Source organism: Orcinus orca, chromosome 7 (assembly GCF_937001465.1).
Source record: "Orcinus orca chromosome 7, mOrcOrc1.1, whole genome shotgun sequence".
Classification (NCBI taxonomy): domain Eukaryota; kingdom Metazoa; phylum Chordata; class Mammalia; order Artiodactyla; family Delphinidae; genus Orcinus; species Orcinus orca.
The window spans coordinates 84,646,478-84,668,733 of NC_064565.1; the positions used below are offsets into that span (position 1 = coordinate 84,646,478).

A 22,256-nucleotide genomic window follows, 5' to 3' on the forward strand; every position below is an offset into this window, starting at 1 on the left:
ACCACTGCAAACTTGGCAGTGAAATTAAAAAATAAAAGGCAAGACTTAGCATTGAAAAATACCTAATAAATTTTTGGTTGAAGTGTAAAAGATACCAAATGCGGATGCCATCGATAGATGAACCACCTTGTAAGAGCTTGGCAAAATCAGTTTCCATTACGTGTACAGAGTGACCTTCAGCAACAGTGTAAGAAGACAATTTGGAAAAGAGTAACTCGGATATTAGGAAGCAGCAACCACGGACTTTCTGATTAAAGCTGCAGCACTACAGAAATAGGAAGGATGGGCCCAGGGCTTGACTGCAAACAACCATCCTTTTGCAAAGGTATATGACGCTCATGTCAAGATAACTTTTTAAACATCATTATTTGAAAAAGTACAGGAAAATGTCCCTTTAAAAACTCCAGAGGTTACTGAGCAGCTAGAATTAGCTTGTATTGCAACATGTCTTCTCCCTGTATATTGTTAAGTTCTGAGTTAATATCTACACATAGAGGTTTGTTTTTTTTTTTTAACTCCGACCTTTTATACCTTTCAAATATATAAATAGTATTAACAGTTATATTACAATGTTTGTGTAGTAAACAGAAAATAACTTTCAAAGTGATATTGCATGAGGTCTTTGAAAAGGCTGCATGAGAGCACAACTCTAAAAAAAAATCCAACCGTGTGGGACTGTTTGACGGCCACCTTGAAGCATGAGATTAGTTTCACTTGGCCAGTCCTGAAGGTGAGGTCTCCTCTTGCAATGACTAGAAGTAGAAGTGGGAAGTAATGGTTTCTGATGGGAAGCTAGAGGCGGGGGAGGACTATAGTAGATTGCAGCTTTAATGCTCATTCCACTAAATAGCCAGTCGGCATTAGTTCTGCTTTATGTAAGGTAACTGCTATGTAGGTAACTGGGAAAATGTTTCCATTTATGAGGAGTAGGTGATTCCACTGAAATTGCTTTGCTTACTCTATTGCCTGGAGCTGCACAATGATTCAAAAACAGGCTCTTGCTAGGGCTGCCCCCATAGTAGGGAAGGGATGAGGTGCGTGAGAGCAAGGACTAAAAACGTCTGGTTAGGTGCGTGGAATACGTACAAAGAGGAAGCCCAAAGTGAAACAGAAATGAGAAATGTCTTTCGGGAGATGAAGGCATGGAGATTTATTTGAGAGGGAGCCCCTTTAACTGGGCAGCAACTTCTTTTCTAACTTAATATTACATTGAACTATTTTCTATTTTTAAAAAAAAGAAAAAGAAAACAGCAACAATAAACAAGTTTTAAATGAGCAGGCTTACTAATTTTAAGATCTGAAGCCACAAGCAGGTAAATAAATTTCACAATAAAATGTGGCTCATACTGTGAATTCCATTTGTCTGACATCAGTATGTCATTTTATCGAGACTGCACTAATGGACAAGTTTTCTCTGTACTGAATTTCAGCTTTACTCATTTGGAAGTCCACAGAAACGCATCTGTTCACTACAGTAACGACAAGTTGAATAACGGAATGCGAGTCATTTTAAGTGTGCATTGTGTCTTTAAGATTAATTTGACTGGTATCATTTTAAGGTGCCCTGATTTTTTTTTCACTTTACTTTCTTCTTCTTTCTTTCTTCCTTTCTTTTCTTTTTTTTTTTTTTGGCAGTGTTGATTTGTTTTGTTAAATACATACCTCAAAAATTACCCATCAAGCTGCCAGATAGGAAGCCATAGAATTAAAAAAAAAAAAAAATCAGGGACAAACACAGAAAATAAATAGGAATTCAAAAATAGTCACCCCACCCTGAGAGCAGGCCGCAGTTTATCAAAAAGCCAAAGCGACTCACTGTGAAGTGGTTTTTTTTAATACATAAACAAGTCTCTTCTTTAAGAACTCATTTCACAGTCTATTCTTTCGGATTGTAAAGTTCTCTGTCCCATGCAATTTAATATATATATGTAAATATATAGATATATACATATACATATACACACACACTTGTAGCTTCCTTCATTTATTTCATAGGTCTTTTCATCCTGGAACTTGCCTGGTGTCTCTTCCATAAGTGCAAGGATAATGAAGGCAGAGTCTCCTGTGATTATAATGACTACGATCCAGTCCATTGTAAAGCGTAACACTTTAGTGTCTTTGCCAAGGCGATGTCTGATTCAGAAATACTGAACTTATTCAGTCTACAGGTGTATCCTGTGCAACAGAGAAATGTCAAAAAAAGGTAAGGAAAACAAAACAGACCAAAAAAAAGACAAAGATAAAATAAAGCAACAACAAAAAAGTTTTTAAAGAAACTAAAACAGAAAATCCTTGGACCGATGTATTGCTTTGCCTGGTGGCAGTTCACATTATCTCTGGTCAATTTCAGCAGGCACCGCCTTGCTTTTCTCCGCACTCTCCTCCTCCGCCTCCACTTTGTACATCTCCTCCGAGCCTTCCTCGCTGTCATTCTCCTCCGACTCTGTCAGCAGCTCCTCGTCCTTATACTCGGCCACGTCCACCACCGAGCCCAGGTGTTCCTTGAGCTTCCCATGATGCTTCACGTGGTACCGCTGGTTCTGGAAGAACTTGATGATGGTGTGTTTGGGGAGATCCAGCTGAGCAGAGAGAGTGTGGATGGCTTCCTGGTCAGGGTACAGGCCCACGTCATGGATGAAGCTCTGGAGGATGCCTAGGGCTTCCAAAGAGATCTTTGTGCGAGACCGAGGCTTTTTGGTGCAACTGTCTTCAGTCGGAGGAGGCGGGGGAGGTGCTTCTTCTCTGGGAGGGGAGCTCTCCTTGGCTGGCTGAGACTGCTGTCTGTGCAGGACCTGAAAATTAAAATTTAAACAAAATTAACATGTGATTCACAATCTCACCTTTCAAAAGCCATCAGCCCAGTGAAATAGGTGTTGTCTAGCTAGCACTGTAGTGATGCTGTAGTCATGGTAAGTTCAGGTCTTCTGAAAACTTAAAAGAATTTCTGGAGATTCAGAATCTCCTCTACAAAGCAAGAGGTTAATAATAGTAATGTTTCCATTCTGAGGCACAAAGAAGTTAAGTCATTTGTTGCCAAAGGTCATTCGAATTTAAAGGATCTGGCTCCAGGGCCTTGCTGTTAACTAGCGTGGTGTGCTACCTCTCTGAAGCCCAATGACAAAGAAACCGGACCCAGACGAAAAGTGCAGGCTCTACAAATGAGATCACATGGGCTCACGTCCAGACTCTTCCCCTTAGCTGGGTGTCCTTGTGCAAGACACTAAACATCTTTAAGCCTCAATTTCATCATCTATGAAAGAAAGATAAGACACTGACTTCCTAGGGATGTTGGAAGGATTAAATGACATAATGCATGTAAAGAACAGTGCTTGCCTTAAACCAGAGGTTGACAAACTTTTTCAGCAAAGGGCCAAATAGGAAATATTTTAGCCTTAGCAGGGCCATACCGTCTCTGTTGTGATGCCTCATCTCTATAGTGTGAGCATAAACAAATGAGCATGGCTATGTTCCAATAAACTTTATTTATAAAAACAGGTAGCAGGGACTTCCCTGGTGGTCCAGTGGTAAAGAATCTGCCTTCCAATGCAGGGGACTCGGGTTCAATCCCTGGTCTGGGAACTAAGATCCCACATGCTGCAAGGCAACTAAGCCCAAGTGCCACAACTAGAGAGAGAAAAATCCACACGCCACAACTAGAGAGAAGCCCATGCGCCGCAATGAAAGATCCTGCGTGCCACAACTAAGACCCAATGTGCCAAATAAATAAATTAATTAATTTTAAAAAAACAAAACAGGTGGCAGACTGGATTTGGTCCATGGGCCAGAGTTTGTTCACCTCTGGCTTAGGGCAAACATCCTATAAATGATAGTCATTATTATATCAGCCTCATAATTACTCTTAGAGTATAACAGTGGAATAAGTATTTGAGTCAGAAAATCAATTCTCCATAAAATTAAGAACAACTTTTGTTTATTTTCTTTTAGCCCTGATCTTAATCCTTAAACAAGAATGTTTTTTAAAAATATAAAAACTTCCAAATTAATTAAAAGACATAATTTTTTATTAAATTATGCCCTTTAAATGACTAGATTACACTCATATAAATGGACCTCCTCAGTATTACTGATGTCAAGGAGACAGCAGTGAGTGGTGGCTTGAAGCAAGATTTTGGTTCCCTGCCCAGGAATTGAACCTGGGTAGCCTGGGTGAAAACCAGGAATCCCAGCCACCAGTCCAGCAGAGGCTAGAGAACAAACTATTCATCCTTTGTTCTGCAATCCACTTCCTTTTTTTTTTTGTTATCCTTCATGTCAAGGTTTTCTAGTTGTAATTAATTTAAATTTCTCTTTCATTTCTACCTATTCCCCACTCATTAGAAAACAAAACAAAACCGAAACAAAAACCTCTAGTATTTAAATACTAGATCCAAGTTGGAGCCACTCCTGCCTGGGGTGCCACATCAGCAGATTGAACTTTCATGTTGCTATAAATGCTCTGCTTGACCAGAAACACAGTATCCTGTCAGCAAATCCCCAAATGCAACGCCAGCTCTGGGCTCCATACTCACTTCTTCGCTCTCTGATCTTTCTAAATAAGGTCAGATATGCAACCCCAGACAATCATGCCCTGTTTTCTGTGTCGCCACTTCTAATGCTCTATAAAACTGGCCCAAAATCCCTCTGGAAGAGTGTTCCACTGCTTGTGAGGAACTGTACCCCCTACAACCCATGGATTGTTCCCCTTGAATAAAGGACATCACACTGATTACTACTTTGGTTTAGTTTTGTCATTTGACACTAGTTAGGCAAGCTTATTCTTGATCCTCATAACTGCTTCTTCAGCGTCATCTCTGCATGGAAAAGTTTCCCATTTTAATATTTATGAACTTTTTCAATCTGACTAAAGAAAGAGAAAGCAATACAGAGGAGATTGTCCAAACAACTCGCCCCTGTCCCCCTCAGAGGCCTATGTGAGAAGGACTTCCTGGAGAGGGCGCATGGGACCCTGAAGAGGAACTCAGCTGCTGCTCACACCTTGCAACATCAGCGGCAGTGCTATAACAGCGAAAGGCTACCCGGAAGGTTCCCATTAGAAAGTATTATGTCAACTCCAAAGGCAAAGACCGAATTTCCTCCACTCAGATCAGTGTCTAACATCCTGGAAGTTCCCAAGACCTTTAAGAATAGTGAGTTCACTTTTTAAAAAAAACACATGTTTCTCTTATACCATTCTCTCCTATTTTAGGTGGTGTTTTCCATGTTAGAGTAACAAATTAAACATTTTCCAAAGTTCAGGGGGAACTCAGTCCAGTCAATGAAGAAGAAAACGTGTCTAGTTACACGAGAGAAACATTGGTACCACCACTACCAGCACCACCACACACTACCCAGATGACAAATTTTTTTTAAACTACAAAACATCAACATCAAAGCAAGCATTTAAGAAAACAATCTCTGCCATTTATCCTAGTCTCAGAGACTACCTGATGAAAAACTAATTTCTTACCGATGTGAAAATGTCAGTCTTTTCTGTAGAATTTAATAGATATTAGGGCAGATGACATTGTTACTTAGGTAACAGAAGAGGATTAAACTTTTAAAATAATAATTCATAACAAGTAACAATCAAAATAACAATAAAAGGATAATCAAATGCAAATAAGAATACCCATTATAATAAGCTGATGGCTGGTGGCAGAAAGAAATCTAAAACAGAAGATCATAAACAGTGGCACTGAAGGTCCATATAGTGTCGACCAATTAAAATGAATGTTCTTGACATTTCTTTACCCCTTTCAACTAAGAGTAAACGCATGTGGTCTGCTGTGGTAAGCAGGCATCAGCAAAAAAGTGAGAGCTCCATTACTTCAACATCCTAATTATAGCTGGCAGGGAGAGGAGGTCTGCATGGTGGACCCACACTGCTCATGGCAGCTTTGATGGCAGGAAGGTATTTGCTCTGAGGTTGTAAGATTGTAATCTGGGCAGCTTGAGCACTGTAATAAATGAACCTCTACATCAACAGGTGAAGATTATTTTGGGGGGGTCACTAAGAAGGAGAGAGACTGAAATTACATAGGAATATGTACCCACACAACATGTATACGCAAGCACAAGGACCCCCTTTTAGAGCAATTGCGATAATTGGAAAACAAAAGAGAATTAAAATGCCCCATTTTTAAAATTATGCTTGCCTTCTGTAGTAAAAGTCAGCATAACGGTTCCACTTAATTAAATAATTAGATTGGTTCTTTAGGGGTTTTCCATTGTGCATTGGTTAGATTTAAAGAGATTTTCCAAAACTATACTTTGAAGTTACTATAATCTTTCTGCACGATAGGGTTCGTTCTTCTCCTGAGGTCCCACCAATTGGCCTATTTCACCCCCCTTTTAACTTTGAACCTAGCAGTAGTAACACACAGATACAGAGAAGCCACACATGAAATGGAGAAACAATAATCATAGTAGCCACCACTTACTGAACGCTTACTCTGTGCCAGACAGTTTTAAGAACTTTACATCGATTACCTCATTTAGTCCTCACAGTTCCTTGTGAAGGTGCTTTGTAAATTGGAATTTGTAAATTGGAATGTAAATTGGATTCAGAACAACCTAGAAACATGGAGCATCTCAGGAACACCCTCAAAATTGGAAATTTTAAGCACAGAGAGCTGTCAGTCTAAGATAGTAGGTTTCCACGGAACAATGACAATGTGGCTGCCATCAGAGGAGAGGAAGATGTTTCTCAGAGAGCTAGCAGCAATGGAAATGATCTACAAAGTGAGATATCCTGTGTCAGGTCAGACGATGCTCTATATTGGGAGCCATGACAATATTTGCATGAAGAAGGTTAAATAATATTTCTGGTATCTTCAAGCAGATAGGAAGGAGTGTAATATTCATAACATCTGAGGTGAAAAGAGTCCCCAAGTTACTCTGTCCCAACTATCTTCATTCCCCTGAAATGTTCTGATTACTCCAGGCAGAGAGTTATTTATTGTCTTCTATAATTTTTAGCAAAAAGAACTGCCTACAGGGCTTCCCTGGTGGTGCAGTGGTTGAGAGTCCGCCTGCCGATGCAGGGGACACGGGTTCGTGCCCCGGTCCGTGAAGATCCCACATGCCGCGGAGCGGCTGGGCCCTTGAGCCATGGCCGCTGAGCCTGCGCGTCCAGAGCCTGCGCTCCGCAATGGGAGGGGCCGCAACAGTGAGAGGCCCGCGTACCGCAAAAAAAAAAAAAAAAAAAAAAAAAAAAGAACTGCATACATTTCCTCACTAGCCACCTGCAGTAGCTTATTATTATGACAAACAATCAGGAAATTCTTCTTACTGTCGTGTAGTGCTTCTTCCAGTGGTGTGAATACTCTGAACAAAAACAGAGCTGAGCCTGCTGCTTACGATGTGGTATTCCCCAGGCGGGGAAATCAGTCCAAATGCTTTCCCCAAACCCTCCATCTAAACAGCGGGATCAAGTCACCTTTTCTGCACTTTCCCACATCTTGACTAACTAATGCCAACTCCTTTAGTCTCGTCTTCATAGGCCAGGTTTCTGAACACCCACTTAAGTGAATTTTAGTTTTTCTGTCCGAACTTCTCAGAGATGTTTGAAACTCGTTGTTTGTTAACTAGAATGACTCAAGTTTGGTCCCTGTCCCCAGCCAGTACCCTGAGTAACTCCGGCCTGAGGCCATGTCATTGATTCCCGCTGGATGGACTACACGCCATCCTGTTCCTCAGCTCATCTGACAGTTCACGCATACATTTCTGGCTGATTGACTCTTTGAAACCACAAAATTTACAATTACTGCAACCAAGACAGAGGATGTCCTGCCATCTGAACAGAGATAGGCTCTTTCCTAACAAGTTCTTCCCAAGCCCAGATTATTGTTTTCTGGTATTTTTTTTTAAAAAAAGGTAAGTATAATGGAGCAGCTACCCACATATTTATGTAAATCTGCCCCAGTCTGCACACTTTCCAGACTCATCCTTTTTCCCCTTTTTCAAAAGGGGCCTAGCAGTTGACCTTTCTATTCCTAAAGTCTCTCATCTCTCTTCACATGACTTTCCCAAATAACAGAATATATCATTCTGTAAAGATAGCTATCCATCCCTTTCCTCTTGACCTTTGCAAACTGAAGCCTGACAATTCATCCTATCTCATTTTGGTTTGGATTTTTCTCCATCACAACTGAACTTAAACTAATCTGGTCGGCAATTCATTTCTGATATTGATAATTTCTACAAAGAGAGTTTTAAAAGGTTTATTTAAAAGCCTCTTTCTTTTTTTGTAGCTTCTATTGTTAGTTTCTTAGGGTTCGCAGCAGTGAAATATCAAGGTGGCTTCAATAATAATGATAATACCATTAATATTAATAATAGGTGCTGGCATTCATGTAAAGTTTATTATGAGCCTAACACTGGCCTAACTGCTAAAAATATATTTTCTTTTCACAGTAATCCTGGAGTAAGCATTTTTACTCCATTTATGATGAGAAAATTGTGGTTCAGAGAGTATAGGTAATTTGTGTGAGGCCTCATAGCTTCTAATTAGCAGGACTGGATATCTAAAACATATCTGATTTTAAATCCCATGCCCTTAAACATTATGTTCTCCTGTCTTCTGTGCACAAGATCACATAAGAAAATTGAACAAAGGCTCTAGAGTAGAGGAGACAGACCATAAATAAGATATCAGGTAGTAATAAATACTATAAGCAAAAATAGAGCCAAGCATAAGGAGGAGAACTGGGGGCAGAGGAAGTTATTTTAGATTCGGTGGTTCAAGGTAGGCTCCCTAAGGAGGTAGGAGTTGAGCAGAGGCCTGAAGGAAGTGAGGACCAAACCATGAAAACGAGCAAAGCAGGCCAAGGGAAACAGCAAGTGAAAAGGCAGGGAGGCAGGAGTACACTTGGTATATTTGAAGAACTGCAAGGAAGGCAGCATGTTAGAGCCGTGCCACCCAGTACAACAGATACTAGCCACATACGGCTACTGACATCTAAATTCATTAAAACTAAAAAAAAGAAAAAACTGAGTTCCCTCAGTCACACGAGCCACATTTCCAGTGCTAGATAACCACCCTGTGCAATACCATACTAGACAGCACAGATACAGCACATTGCCACCAGCACTGCCATCACAGGAATAGCTCGGACAGCCCTCCGCTAGAGAGAAATGACAACTGAGGGGCTGCCAGGGCCGGAGCCAGAGCAGCAGGGCCTTGGCATTCTACTGTCAGTAAGGTCTACCCTTACTGTGACCTGCAGTCATGTCCTCTGATCTAGCCCCGAACACAGTAGGACTTGAAACAACCACTAACACTAGAGAGAAGAGAAATATTCATGTATCCACACACTAAGTAAGAAATACTCAGCTCATAATATCAATATATTACTGGACTTTCAATATAGTATCACAAATAGCAACACTATCATAAAAACAACCAGAAGGATGCATCGGCGCTTCTATCCTCAAGAGAACGGGGACTTCCCCGGTGGCTCAGTGGTTAAGAATCTGCCTGCCAATGCAGGGGACATAGGTTCAAGCCCTGGTCCGGGAAGATCCCACATGCCACGGAGCAACTAAGCCCGTGCGCCACAACTAGTGAGTCTGCGCTCTAGAGCCGGTGAGCCACAACTACTGAGCCCGCGTGCCACAACTACTGAAGCCCTCTTGCCTAGAACCCGTGCCCCGCAACAAGAGAAGCCACCGCAATGAGGAGCCCACGCACTGCAACGAAGAGTAGCTCCCACTCGCCGCAAGTAGAGAAAGCCTGCTCGCAGCAACGAAGACCCGGTGTGGCCAAAATAAATAAATAAATTGGGAAAAAAAAGAGAGAATGGTAAACTTACATTTAAGTGATGGCTGCCTTCTTCATCAGAAGTGCTTATCATGTCTAAAAGAAATTATGTTTAAAACCATCGACCTCGGGTTGAGTAAAAAAAAAAAATTCCATTTATCAAATATTTATGGAGTGTCTATAGTAACTGGACCTATTAATTTACAAAGCTGTCTAGTAAGGAGTCCTGTCTCCAACAGTTGGGTGTTGATGAACAAGTTATGGGTAAGACATAATCAAATAGAAACTTAAAAGTTTAATAAGTCTTGCCTTCCTATTTATTCACTAAAATCTCATCAGGCTGAAATATGACATACATGCGTATAAATGAACATGGAGATGGCGATGAAGAAAGAAAGGTTGTAAATATATTCAAAAGAGATATCAACTTCTAAATAAAACCCAACACCTTCTTGCCCAGTAACAAAACACAATCGTAATAAGGATATATGTTGTTTTTCTGCCTTTGAAACTGAAAAGTTTAAAAACACAAGGACAAAATGGTACTGTGACAAAAGCTGACTAAGAAAGATAAAGCAGCTCTTCTTAAACCACTCAGTGTTCAAATAGATTTTGAAGGCCTCAATGAAAACCAGCTGGAAGCCATGTGTAAAAAATAATGGCTTTTGCCTGCAGGGAAGGAAGTGAGATCCTAAATGATTAAGTTTAGGAAAGTATATAATTCACTGTATCATTATGGGGTGAACTGGATTACTTATAATATGCCGAGACTTTGTGGTCTTTTTTATATAGAGAAAATGAGAAATTATTAAGGAGGTGACTGTATAGGGTGGCTGATCCAGTGCGGTAATAGGTAATAGGTTAAAATTGGCTCCCAGGTGGCCACATGCCCCTCTCTCACCCACAGGAGTGAGCCTCACCAGAGCTTCAGGTCCTACGTGGTGATGTGCATCAATAGGAGATGACTTCTAACCGCATTTGAGTTAATATCAGAATTATTTTTACTTGTTTAATTTTACCTCATCTAAAATAACAGAATGTAATATAGTTGATCCGAAGAAGGAAAGCATTCTTCCACTAAAAATCCTGAGAAAATATATTTACCAGGCAATGAGAACAATTGGTTAGCACAACTGGAAAGCCCTCATGCATAACTCAATTAGAATTTGTTAAATGAATAAGTGCTGCTATTTTTAAAATATACTATATGTAAAATACCATATAACTGAGATATTTGTCTTAAGTTTCAGCAACCTAGCTCTACCCCCTAGTTTTCCCTTTTTTTCAAAATCAGCACTTAAGACCGTTAATTTTAGCTAAAAACTTCAGTGGGGAGAATTTAGCATTAGTAATTAATAATTAATAGAACTATTATACATCTATCTCATTATTGGACTATAAGCTACATATTGGCACACATAAGTGCTCAGTACATCTTTGTTCTGCTGCACTGGATTAATTCCATATTCTCTCTTTCTTTAATTGCAGACCAGTTACTATTTTTGTTCTGTACAACGTATTGTTTTTTCTTTCTATTATTCATTTGTAGCAAAACTGTGTTTTAAAAGTAAAGAAACTGTCACTCATTATAGGAACTTACATCTAGCAGGTATCTGAGAGCAAATATATATATATGTATATATATATATTTTTAACCATTTTTTTGTGTGTTAAAAACAATTCCAGGGCATCACATAATCCTTAAGATTGTTTTACATAAACCTTGTTAGCAGGAGTTGTGAGGTCACAAAGTTCTCGTTTTGAATCCAATCTTTATCCCCCAAAGCACATATGCTTACTAGCCTTGCAGCTGTGAGCAAGTTTCTTTCTCAGAGCCACAGCGTTTGTTAATCTGTAAAATCTTCCTTGTAGTTTTATGAGGATTAAGTGAGATAATGCATGCTAAGTACTTAGCAGAGTTCTTGTCATAAGTAAGGTTTCCGGAAGTAGTTTCTGTCATTAAAAAATGAGAGGAGATTTTAAGAATCAGTAGTATAATGCCTCACGTAGTTTTCTGTAACTACACTTGTTATGAAAATTAGCAACAAATACAGAGATTTGTCTGTCCTTTTCACTCCGAAAATCTACAGATCTACAAAGGAGAAAGTCCACCAATAAGCTGTCTTATTTCTTTCATTCATACACTGCACACATCTTAGTTCTTCCACATGGCACCTAGCACGTGGAAGTTGCGGCTAAAGCATCTGTCACATGGAATTACACCTCATAATCATAATTCCTTTCAGGGTGACACCTTCTATATGCACAACCTGGGATCCTCTTAAGATGACCTCCTTTATCGGTTCTACAAATGTGATCCACGGTCCCCTGGGGGAATCCCGATATCCCCACAGAGAGGTCCATGAATCAAAACTATTTTCATAGCAAAACTGAGACATTAGTTGCCTCTTTGATGGTGCTAAAACTTGTACTGATGGTACAAAAGCAATGGTGGGGAAACTGCTGGCCTGTTAGCATAAGTCAAGTCAGTGGCACCAAACTTCACCAGTAGTTGTGTTCTTCACTGCCACATACACACAGTAAACATGCAACTTTCATTTAAGAATATCCTGATGAAGCAGTAATGTGGTATTAATTATATTAAATCTCAACTCTTGAGTATACTTCATTTTAATAGTCTGTGTGAGGAACTGGGAAATACACATAATGCACTTCTGTGCTTCTCATGAGAAAGAGCATTTGTGAGATGGTATGAGCTGACAGCTGAACTAGCACCTTTGTCTTGGAATAAATATCATTTTTACTTGAAGGAACAACCAACAGGCAAACTATGATTATTCAGACTTGGGTATGTGGCAGATATTTTCTTAAAAATGAAGTAAACCTATCAATTAAAAAAAAAAAAAAAACCAAAAACCTGGTAGTATTTGTTGCCAATGGTTAAATTTTACCTTTCAAGCAAAAATCAGAATTTTGGAAAACTTGTAGCTTCCCTAAAAGCTTAGCAGTTCCCTAATACTTAAAGACTTCCCTGATGATACTGGCGGTGATTTAAGAAATTTTAAAAAATATGTCATACAATGAAATGTGTCAACATTTAGAAGATCTGAATAACTCCATATATCAATATTTTCTAAATGAGCACTGCATGATATTATAAAATTATGAATAGGTAAAAGACCCATTCAAAGTGCAAGGCAGACCAATGAATTATAATGTGAAAAAGTATGAAAGTTCACTGATAGGATTTTAGATTCTACTCTGCAGCCAACCTTTAAGAAACTACCACTTGTAGAGTTTTGTATAGAAGAAGAATGATCATAATTTCCTGGGAAGGCTATTAAAATATCCCTTCCTTTTCTAATTGCATGTCTGTGTGACGGTTGATTTTCTTCATTTACTTCAACCAAAACTACACTTTGTATCAGAATGAATGAGAAGCAATTATGAGAATCCAGTTGTCTTCCATTAAGTCAGACATTAAAAGTATTTGCAAATATATATGTAAAACAATGGGACTCTACTTATCTTTTTTTTGTTTTGGAGATAGTTATCTTCATAAAAATATATCATTTACATGTAAATATTATTTATAATTATTTTCAGACAAACATTTAAAAGATTTCTCAGAACTAATTTCTAATATGGTAAATATTGATAGATATGCACATTTTTGGAGTCCTTAATAGTAAGAATGAAAGGGGACCCTGACACCAAAAAGTTTGAAAACTCTGTACCACATGAATCACTTTGAATATATAGCCTTGTCTTTCCCCTAATGAAAACCAAGCACTTTACTATAAAATACAAAATGGACCTTACAGTTAATAACATCCTTACTTGATCTCAGTCACCTAGGAAAGTCTGAAAGAATGAGTGTAGGAGAAAGTACACATGCATTACAATTTGCCTCTTGACTTTATCTCTGAGACATTTTCACAGGCAAAACATATCAGCCTAGGTACACAACTCAGCACTATTTCTAACTTCAAATGATGTTACTTGAGTTGGCTCTTATGGTTCTAATTTCACATCCTAACGTTATAAGACTTATTAAAAACCGTGGTTTAGTTTTGTTGCTTTTTTTTGGATTATACAGTATCCTAAGGTCAAAACTCAGGAAATCTGTTATTAAAAAAAAAAAAGTATCCATGAAGTGATGACAAATTGCGGACTACAGGTGTTAGATTACATTTTGACTCCAGGCAGGTTTAATATAAGTTGGTCTCCTTTTACAATTGCTCTTAGCACATACAGCTATGGGAAGGGGGTTGGGGGTTGGGGGTCGGGGGAGAGAATAAGAACCAAAAAAAAAAAAAAAAAAAAAAAAAGAGTAGAGTTCAATAAAAGAAGACCATGTCGAGAGAAATCAATACAAACAAGCAAAACGGTAGGAAGTCTAACATGGAAATATGTGTTCAATTTCATCCAGCCTTAGTCTGAGTTTCCTCTAATATTGTAACCAAGATGGTATTGGAACATCGTGTATGTTTTTAATGCAGTTTAATAATTGTTTCTCAAAATAAACACTTTGGCCAAAGATAAAAGCATAAAAACACTGTGACACAATAATCTGTTAAAATAAACTTGGGGGTTTAGAGGAAGCTTCTTAAAACAGCCTTTGGCTTATATCATTTCCTCTTTGGTAACAAATTGAGAACAACTATACCAACGACTTCGATATGGCTTGGGTTAAAAAATGTGTCATAGTCATCAATCTGACTTTGGGGAGTGGCCAGAATCTGTAAACCCTGAAGAGGTAGCTAGCTGGGTGAGCTGCTTTTCCAATATAAGGAGATGAGCTGATAGCAAATTAAGCAGGGTCAAGATGAGTAGCCATATTTCAATCAAATAGACTCCATGACACATAAAAAACAATTCTCTCTTCTATTAGAATGTAAGAGAGATAAAACATAGACATATATTGAACCTAATGGCAATTATAACTTTCCCTTCATCAGCGTCATAGGATATATAGGTTTATTTGCCCATTTAGGACCTAACGTGACCAAAATCATCCACAAACATAACAGAATTCATGGGAGAATTCAGGAAGAGCAGACTCTTCAGGAAAGTCCAGGCCACAACCATGTGTCCTTCTTCCTGGGAGAAACCATCTCCCAGCCCACCTACCCCAATCCCATTTGCCTGACACCCATGAGCATCCATTTCCTCCTGTTTCCATACACCTCCACCACCTTTCACAATGTCGTCCCAAAACACAAAACTTTGCCTCAAAATGAATAGAGAGGGCCTATCTTTTGAAGATCAGATTCAAGGTACAGATAATATTAAAGTGTCTTTAAAGACCTTATATTTGAGTTAAAATGAGTAAAGAGTAACATGACCAGAGCTGACAGTTACCTCTGGGATTCAGATTTCTAAATGACTGCATGACTTGTTTCATTGGTATAGTTGAGAAAAGAGTGGCTTTTGCACCAGCATGGATGAAAGAAGAGCTCCTACATCAAGTTAAAGTTAAGTTAAAGATAATGAAGAGTGTAAAACGTTAGGATGATATACGTACCTGGAATTCATAATGGTATTAAAAGAACCAACGTGGAAATTCATGACACTTCATCAATGGCAAAAGGGCAAGAGAGAAAGATGTGCAAAGGTTCAGGATAAGAATGATCCATTAGAATTCTTAAACAGTTAATCTAGTTGGCTAAATAATTCTCAAGTGAAGTAAAAATGTAAACCAAATGAAAACAACTTCATCAAATGCCAGTGATACATGCATGACCCAGTAAGCTCGGAAATTTGACTTTTTAAAACAGATTCAAGGTAAGCTTAAAAGAACAGAATACATTTTTGAACTTTGCTTTATTGTACTTCTCAGATATTGCATTTTTTACAGATTGAATGTTTGTGGCAACCCCACATTGTCAGATGATGGGTAGCATTTTTTTAGCAGTAAAGTATTTTTATTTTCATTTTTTTTATTTTATTTTATTTTTTTTTAATTTTTTTGCGTTACTTGGGCCTCTCACTGTTGTGGCCTCTCCCGTTGCGGAGCACAGGCTCCGGACGCGCAGGCTCAGCGGCCATGGCTCACGTGCCCAGCCGCTCCGCGGCATGTGGGATCTTCCCAGACCGGGGCTCGAACCCGCAGTAAAGTATTTTTAAATTAAGGTATATACATTGTTTTTTTTCTTTTTAAGACAAAATGCTCCCGCACAACTAATAGTGTATACATCATTTTCATATACACTGGCTTGCTTTATTGTGATATTCGCTTTATTGTGGTGGTCTGAAACTGAACTGGCAATATCTCTGAGTTATGCTTGTACAGAAACTGCTTCAGATAAATAAATTGCATCCAACAAGTTTAACTAGAGCAGAGTTTCAATTCCTTTTAAGTGAAAACATGTTAAGTTAAAGGAGGTGGAGAATATATATATTCTACAAGAACAGACATCATGTAGGCAGCCAAGAACTGCATCAACGAAGACTTAAAATAATGATTCCTGAGGTAAAGCACTAGAGTCAAAATTCAAACCACTTAGAAATCTCTTACTATTTAGAAATCCAATGACAAAAATAACTTGAAAACACCTATTTGGTAAAGAATGACTTAGAAACAAAGATGATATGGGAGAAAGAATGTGTACACTTTAAGTCATAGGATCTCAATAAATTATATAAGCTTCATTGAACTAAAACATCATTCTTCCTGATTTACATACAGATTATATGATGTGAGTTGGGGATTGTATGTTAAATTTAATCATTCAAATCCTATAATTAGTATGTATTCAAAGTGGTTCGCCATCCTTTGGCCTTCTTGTTTCTTAAAAACAATAACAAGCTAATCTCACAATGGCGATAGGTCCTGTTGTATTTATTCTTCGGATGAGAAAATGCATACACAAAATTGAACTCTGATCCACAAATCACAAACCCCTGAGTCTAACATATAACAAACATGCCCTTACTGCTGTTTAGGTGGAAAATTACAAAAATTATTCTGTTTAAAAGTTTTGAACAAAAATTCATTTTAGTGTGAATAAACATCTTCCAATTAAAATATAAAAATAACACTAAAAATGACAGAGGAAACTATTCAATGTTTCAAGTGTATGGTTAAAAGTGAAGACAAACAAGTTAAGAAAAATTATAATACATTATGGAGAAGTTCCTCTCCCAAATGTTAATTTTGAGTGGGTAATAAAGGAATTTTTACTTTTTCTATCTTTGGATACCATTTAAAAATATATATATACCCAATTTTGTCAAAATTTGCCAGAACAAAAAAGAGAGATTTTGCCTGACACAACTCAGCCAAGACTCAGTATAAGATGAAAAATCCCCATAATTGTAATGGCACTAGTGACACTGCAGTTATGTTGCGTTCCAGCTTCTTAAAGAAGAGTGTTTAAATTATTTAAGGAGAAAGGGTGTTTGGATTAGATTTTTTACCAGGGGGGTGGGGGGAAGAAAGAAGGTAATCCATGTGTTTGAGGTCTCACATGGGGCTGTTTAGAATCCCTTGATAGGTCACATTTTCTGTATAATTTTTACAGTTGGGGCACTCAGAAGTCAGAACAATCTGACAGTTATGGTTAGTGAAAATATTAGATGTTCACCAACAAAATACTACCTCAGCATATTTTTTGCTTTCTGGATGTAACCACTTAATAACAGGACTTGAGAAAACTGCACTGTGTGAATCAAACACATAAAAGTACAAATATTCCTTTTATAGAAAGCAAATCTTAAGCAGTGCATTATAATCAACCACTCTGGTAAAAGACAAAGTATCTAGAAATACCACACCACGGACATATTATGGTTTATTATTCCCTCACGTCCAAACTGGGTAAACAAAGTCAAATGATCAAGGAAGGGTTTTCCCCTCAGACTGTGAGATAAGGGCCACTGATCTCTAGGGAGTGTCAACAGAGATTCCTTGTGACTTAGCAGCGAAAAGGTGTCAAATGAGAGCTTATCAAACACAGCCTTTAGTTTTCAATTTCATTTAATTTCATCAGAGACTGGCTTCCTTGGTTTTCTTTTCTTTCAAGGAAAAAAGAATATGGAAAAATTAAATCATGTGAGGTGAAACTTCCGAAAGGTTAATTCTAGAGTATTCTTTTAAATTTGAAACCACATTTAATTCATTACGAGGATACTATTTTACATTGTCCACATCGATCATCTTACTAATCAGGTATGGAGAAACTTTTGCTTCTAAACTTTGTGGTAAATACACCAGGTGGGAGAGGAAAAGCAGACAGGGCCAGGCACTCTTACTCGGACCGTGGTTTACTCGAGAAAATAAGTCTTTTGCTCCCAGGGTACCAAGGATGGTCACTGGGAAGAGAAATCCCAGTTCCTAATTCCCCGGGGCAAAGTAACTGGATTGGCAATTCCTCTTCCCACAAGGAAGATTCTAGTCTCCAAGCTGCCGATGAACCATTATATTCCCATAAGGCCGGTCATGCAGCATCCTTATCTACTCAGATTCACCAAGCAAGTCCAATTTTGTCTCTGTGCCACGTTGCCTTGGCTTTTCTAAGCATATTTGCTTATCCTGTGTAGGTCGTCCTCAGAAACTAGAACTGTCAAGTCATTACACTTCCAAATGTGAATCTGCTTAGGGGTGGATTTAATTTAATAGCTGAAAACTCAGTACAAAACAAACACACTTACAACTGACATTATCAGGGAATTAATCATTACTGCTCTCGACTGGTGTTCCAAGACCCCACATTGCCCCAGCTAGGATCTGAGAGTTCTCGCTGACTCCTTCCCCCTCCTCTGAGCCTCCACATCTAGCCAATCCCACGTGCTTCTGGTTAATTTTCCCCTTTCCATTCTTCTCTCACTGCTGTTATTTAGACTTTAAAATCTCTTGCCTGAATTAGTAACCATTACTTCACAAAAGGCCTCCCGGCCACAGCCAACACAGCATCTTGCGAAAGGCCTTCAGTGGTCTCAGGATGGGTCAAGGCCTCTCGCACATCCAAGAAAGCTCCATGACCTGAGTGCAGCAGGTGACCCTGCTCCGTCCTTGCTCCTGAACCCTGCCTTTCAGGCTGTGCTCCAATGGTTCTAAAAGCTATAGTTCCCACCCTCGTGCTGTTTTGCCCCTCTAATCTCAGTGCCTTTGCCTCCTCTGTCCCCTCTACCTGGAAAGCTCCTCCAGTGAGGAATTCTGTAAGGAACCCTAGCAGCACTATTTCCTGGAAGCATTCTGGGTCCTCTGGCCCACTCGGTTTTGGGCATATGTGCCCATCTTTTGTGCTTTTCTTTCTCTGTACTTACTTACATGCTGTACTACAGTCATCTGTCCACACACCTGTCTCTCCACGAATCTGTGAGCTCCTTAGGGATAGATTCTGTGTTACATTCTCCTCCACACACTCAGCACTTAGCACAGGGTCAGGCACTGTGTTTTGAGAGAATAGTGGAAACTTAAAATTTATCCTAAAACTTCCAGAATACTTCTGTATTGGTAATAGACATATTATATAGACCAAAAGTCTTCTTAAAAATTAGAAAACGTCTAATAGCTGTAAGGGGGGAAAAAGTGGCCAGTTCACACCGACACTCATTTAAAAATACACTTAGTACTGAAAAGGGCTAAATCACACTAGTTCGTAATGACTTACTAGACTCATAGACACACACACTTGGCACAAGCCACCAGTACCATACAGCGGCTCAAGCAGTTCTTTAATTCTGCCCCTGCCCCCCCCCCCCGCCCCAATTATCTGCCTGAAAATTACTGACATTCAGAGACATGCGTTCTGGGTGTCACTGTTGTCAGGGATAAAAACTGACATATTCATCAGCTTGCTTCACTCTCCCCCTCCCCAATCTCCAGAAATATTTCTACTATCAAGAGAATTCAAAAGGTCTGCAGCAGACAGTTTCTATGACAAAAAAAAAAAAGCTGCTGGAGGCAAAACAACAAGTAACAATAAGAGAAAATTATAAAAACTAGATGTATTTGCTTAAAAATGGATCACAGGTAGCACAATAAAGCCTGAGACAGTAATGGCCCTCAATGGAATGAAATGCGAAGGAACGCTGCCTATCTACACAATGCTATGGAAAGCACTGTAGGTCTTTTCCAAAACAAATATTAAATGCCTATCCTTAGAGGAGAAACAGTGACGTTAACTCGCGTGGGAAGAACCAAAAAGAAAGGAAAGTAACAAAATTATTTTCAAAGTATGTATTTCTGCCGCCACTTTGAGTCAGCCACTGTGGTTCCAACACCACACAGTCCAAAGCGAGTAAGGCCAATGGTTTAAAGTTAGGGCCAGAAATGGCCTTTGCTGCTTCCTGGCCACCTTTGTAGTTTATTTAGATTTTATTAAAATTTGTTTTTAGAAACATTCAACTAAAACTAAATAAACCATGGGGGAAAAAATCCATGAAGAAAGAATCTAGAAACTAAATATAAGCCATCTCATTTATACTTACAGAGACCAGAAAAGCATTTTGGCATTAAAGAACATTTTTGTTTTCAGGTGCAGTGCTTTTAAGGGATTATATAATTACCCTTATTGAGAGCATACTTTTTAGCTTTGTCAGATTCTCCGTTGGAATTATAATTCCAGACTGAGCAAAGAATTCTATCAAAACTCTATTATCGGGCTTCCCTGGTGGCGCAGTGGTTGAGAGTCCGCCTGCCGATGCGGGGGACACGGGTTCGTGCCCCGGTCCGGGAAGATCCCATGTGCCGCTGAGTGGCTGGGCCTGTGAGCCACGGCCGCCGAGCCTGCGCGTCCGGAGCCTGTGCTCCGCAACGGGAGAGGCCACAGCAGTGAGAGGCCCGCGTACCGCAGAAAAAGAAAAAAAAAAAAAACTCTATTATCATATTAAAACACTTGATCATGTGTTCCCTCAAGATTCCCAACTTTCTATTTCTGAGAAGAGAACAGATTTAATGAGATATTTTCAAAGTAGAACTGGTAAAGGGAATATTTGTGAAAAGCACTGCCAAAAAGACAATTCATGTGGTAGACACAGAAAAGGCAAATTTTACCACATATACTGGAGCAATGGATATTAAATAATCATCTCTGAATAAACTCTACAAATAAATACAGTCCTTTTGGTCTAAACTGAAGACGGCATTGCCTAAAGGAAATCTCTAAGGTCAACCAGCAATTAACTGAAAGGTTTTGATTGAATGCTATTGACTGCTTTCATATCAGACAGCTTCCTGGTTATTACACTTCATGGGCTAAGTAGGTGCCAAGACGTTAAACTGTCAATAATCTATTAATACTGGACTGTTCAGCTCACTCTCCCTGAATCTGCAGGAAAAGGCATTCAGGCCAAGACCTGCTGAGAACTAATGCAAATTCGCCAACTCTGATATGGAAATCGTATCTTTATTACCTCCCAGCTTAAGTGCCTAGGAGTGTTGACACAGTATAAGAAGACTATGCAGATAATAAATGCTTATTCAGATGAGTTAAACTAATGTTTTTTTTAAGAAATTGCTGAAGGGATGAGCATGTCCTGAAATCTTTCTTTCTAAGTCATACTTAACAGTTTCTAAACTGTATGTAATCAACATTTTCAAAGAGAAATGAGAAGTTATTTAAAGTGAGCCTCACAGGTCCCTGCCACTCAGCATCTGGAAAGCAGTTATACACATTGTGGGGTTGGGGGAGAACTTTTAATGAATTTAATAGAGAAAAGCACTTTAATTAAATGCTGTCAGAGTGGATTGTATTAATGACTATACACAGAGGAATTTAAAGCAGCTAAGTTTATTTAGCAAATAGAAACTGGGCTTTCGAAGCCTGCAAGTATTTATGTTTCTGCAGTTGCAGTACATCTAGAAGACGATGATGGTGCCAAATGAAACCATTGAGTTATTAGATATGATTTTATTTATTGGGTATTATTAAAGTTTCAAAGGCCTCAGGGGAATTAATTTCATTTTCAAAATGAAATACCACATCTGATCAGAAAGGGTTAAGAAAGTGAATATTGTCCCCCAGTTTTTTCTGGGCCCTGGAATTTTGAAGCAGGTAAGTGGCTAATGGGGACAGCCTTCTTTAGGTTCACCTGGTCGGAATTCACATCATCTCATGGTAGTGCAAAGTCAATGACACTATTTCTTCTATGACTTCTTCTTCTGTTGTTTTTTTCCCCCAGTGATTGGTCACTAAACACAATTCATTCTGTTTCACATAGCAATAAGCTGAAAAATGACCAAAACTCCTAAAAATCTCCATGAAAATTTGGTTGCCATAACTTTTTAAATGAAAAACACGAGTAACACAAACTTCTACAAAGGAAAAGGTATCGAATGTTTGACTTAGGACAAATAGGGAAAAAAGGGTCTTCCTCAGTATCTTCTACGCAGAGGTTGACCGCAGAACAAACCTATTATTAATGATAATATTTTAAAAATAAACAAAGAAAAAATGAGCCTTAATGCATGAAAGCTGTAAAAGATTGAAAAGCTGGTCTGGCTAGAAAATACTACGTGTGTGTCAAAATGATTTTCTCTACCGTTTGTAAAAATGTAATTATCCATGATATGCTATTATCCATGATA

General features: G+C 38.7%; 1 protein-coding gene across 4 annotated transcripts in view; it reads right to left on the reverse strand.

The window, feature by feature from the left end:
• Window positions 1-462: 462 nt before the first annotated feature.
• SATB2 (SATB homeobox 2) overlaps window positions 463-22,256 on the reverse strand; it is a 201,623-nt gene continuing 179,829 nt past the window's right edge. For all 4 annotated transcript variants that reach the window (XM_004262884.3, XM_049712309.1, XM_004262883.3 and 1 more), the window contains one exon: window positions 463-2,792. In XM_004262884.3, the coding sequence (XP_004262932.1) occupies window positions 2,331-2,792 (462 nt within the window). In that variant the 3' untranslated portion in view covers window positions 463-2,330. The remainder of the gene's footprint in view (window positions 2,793-22,256) is intronic.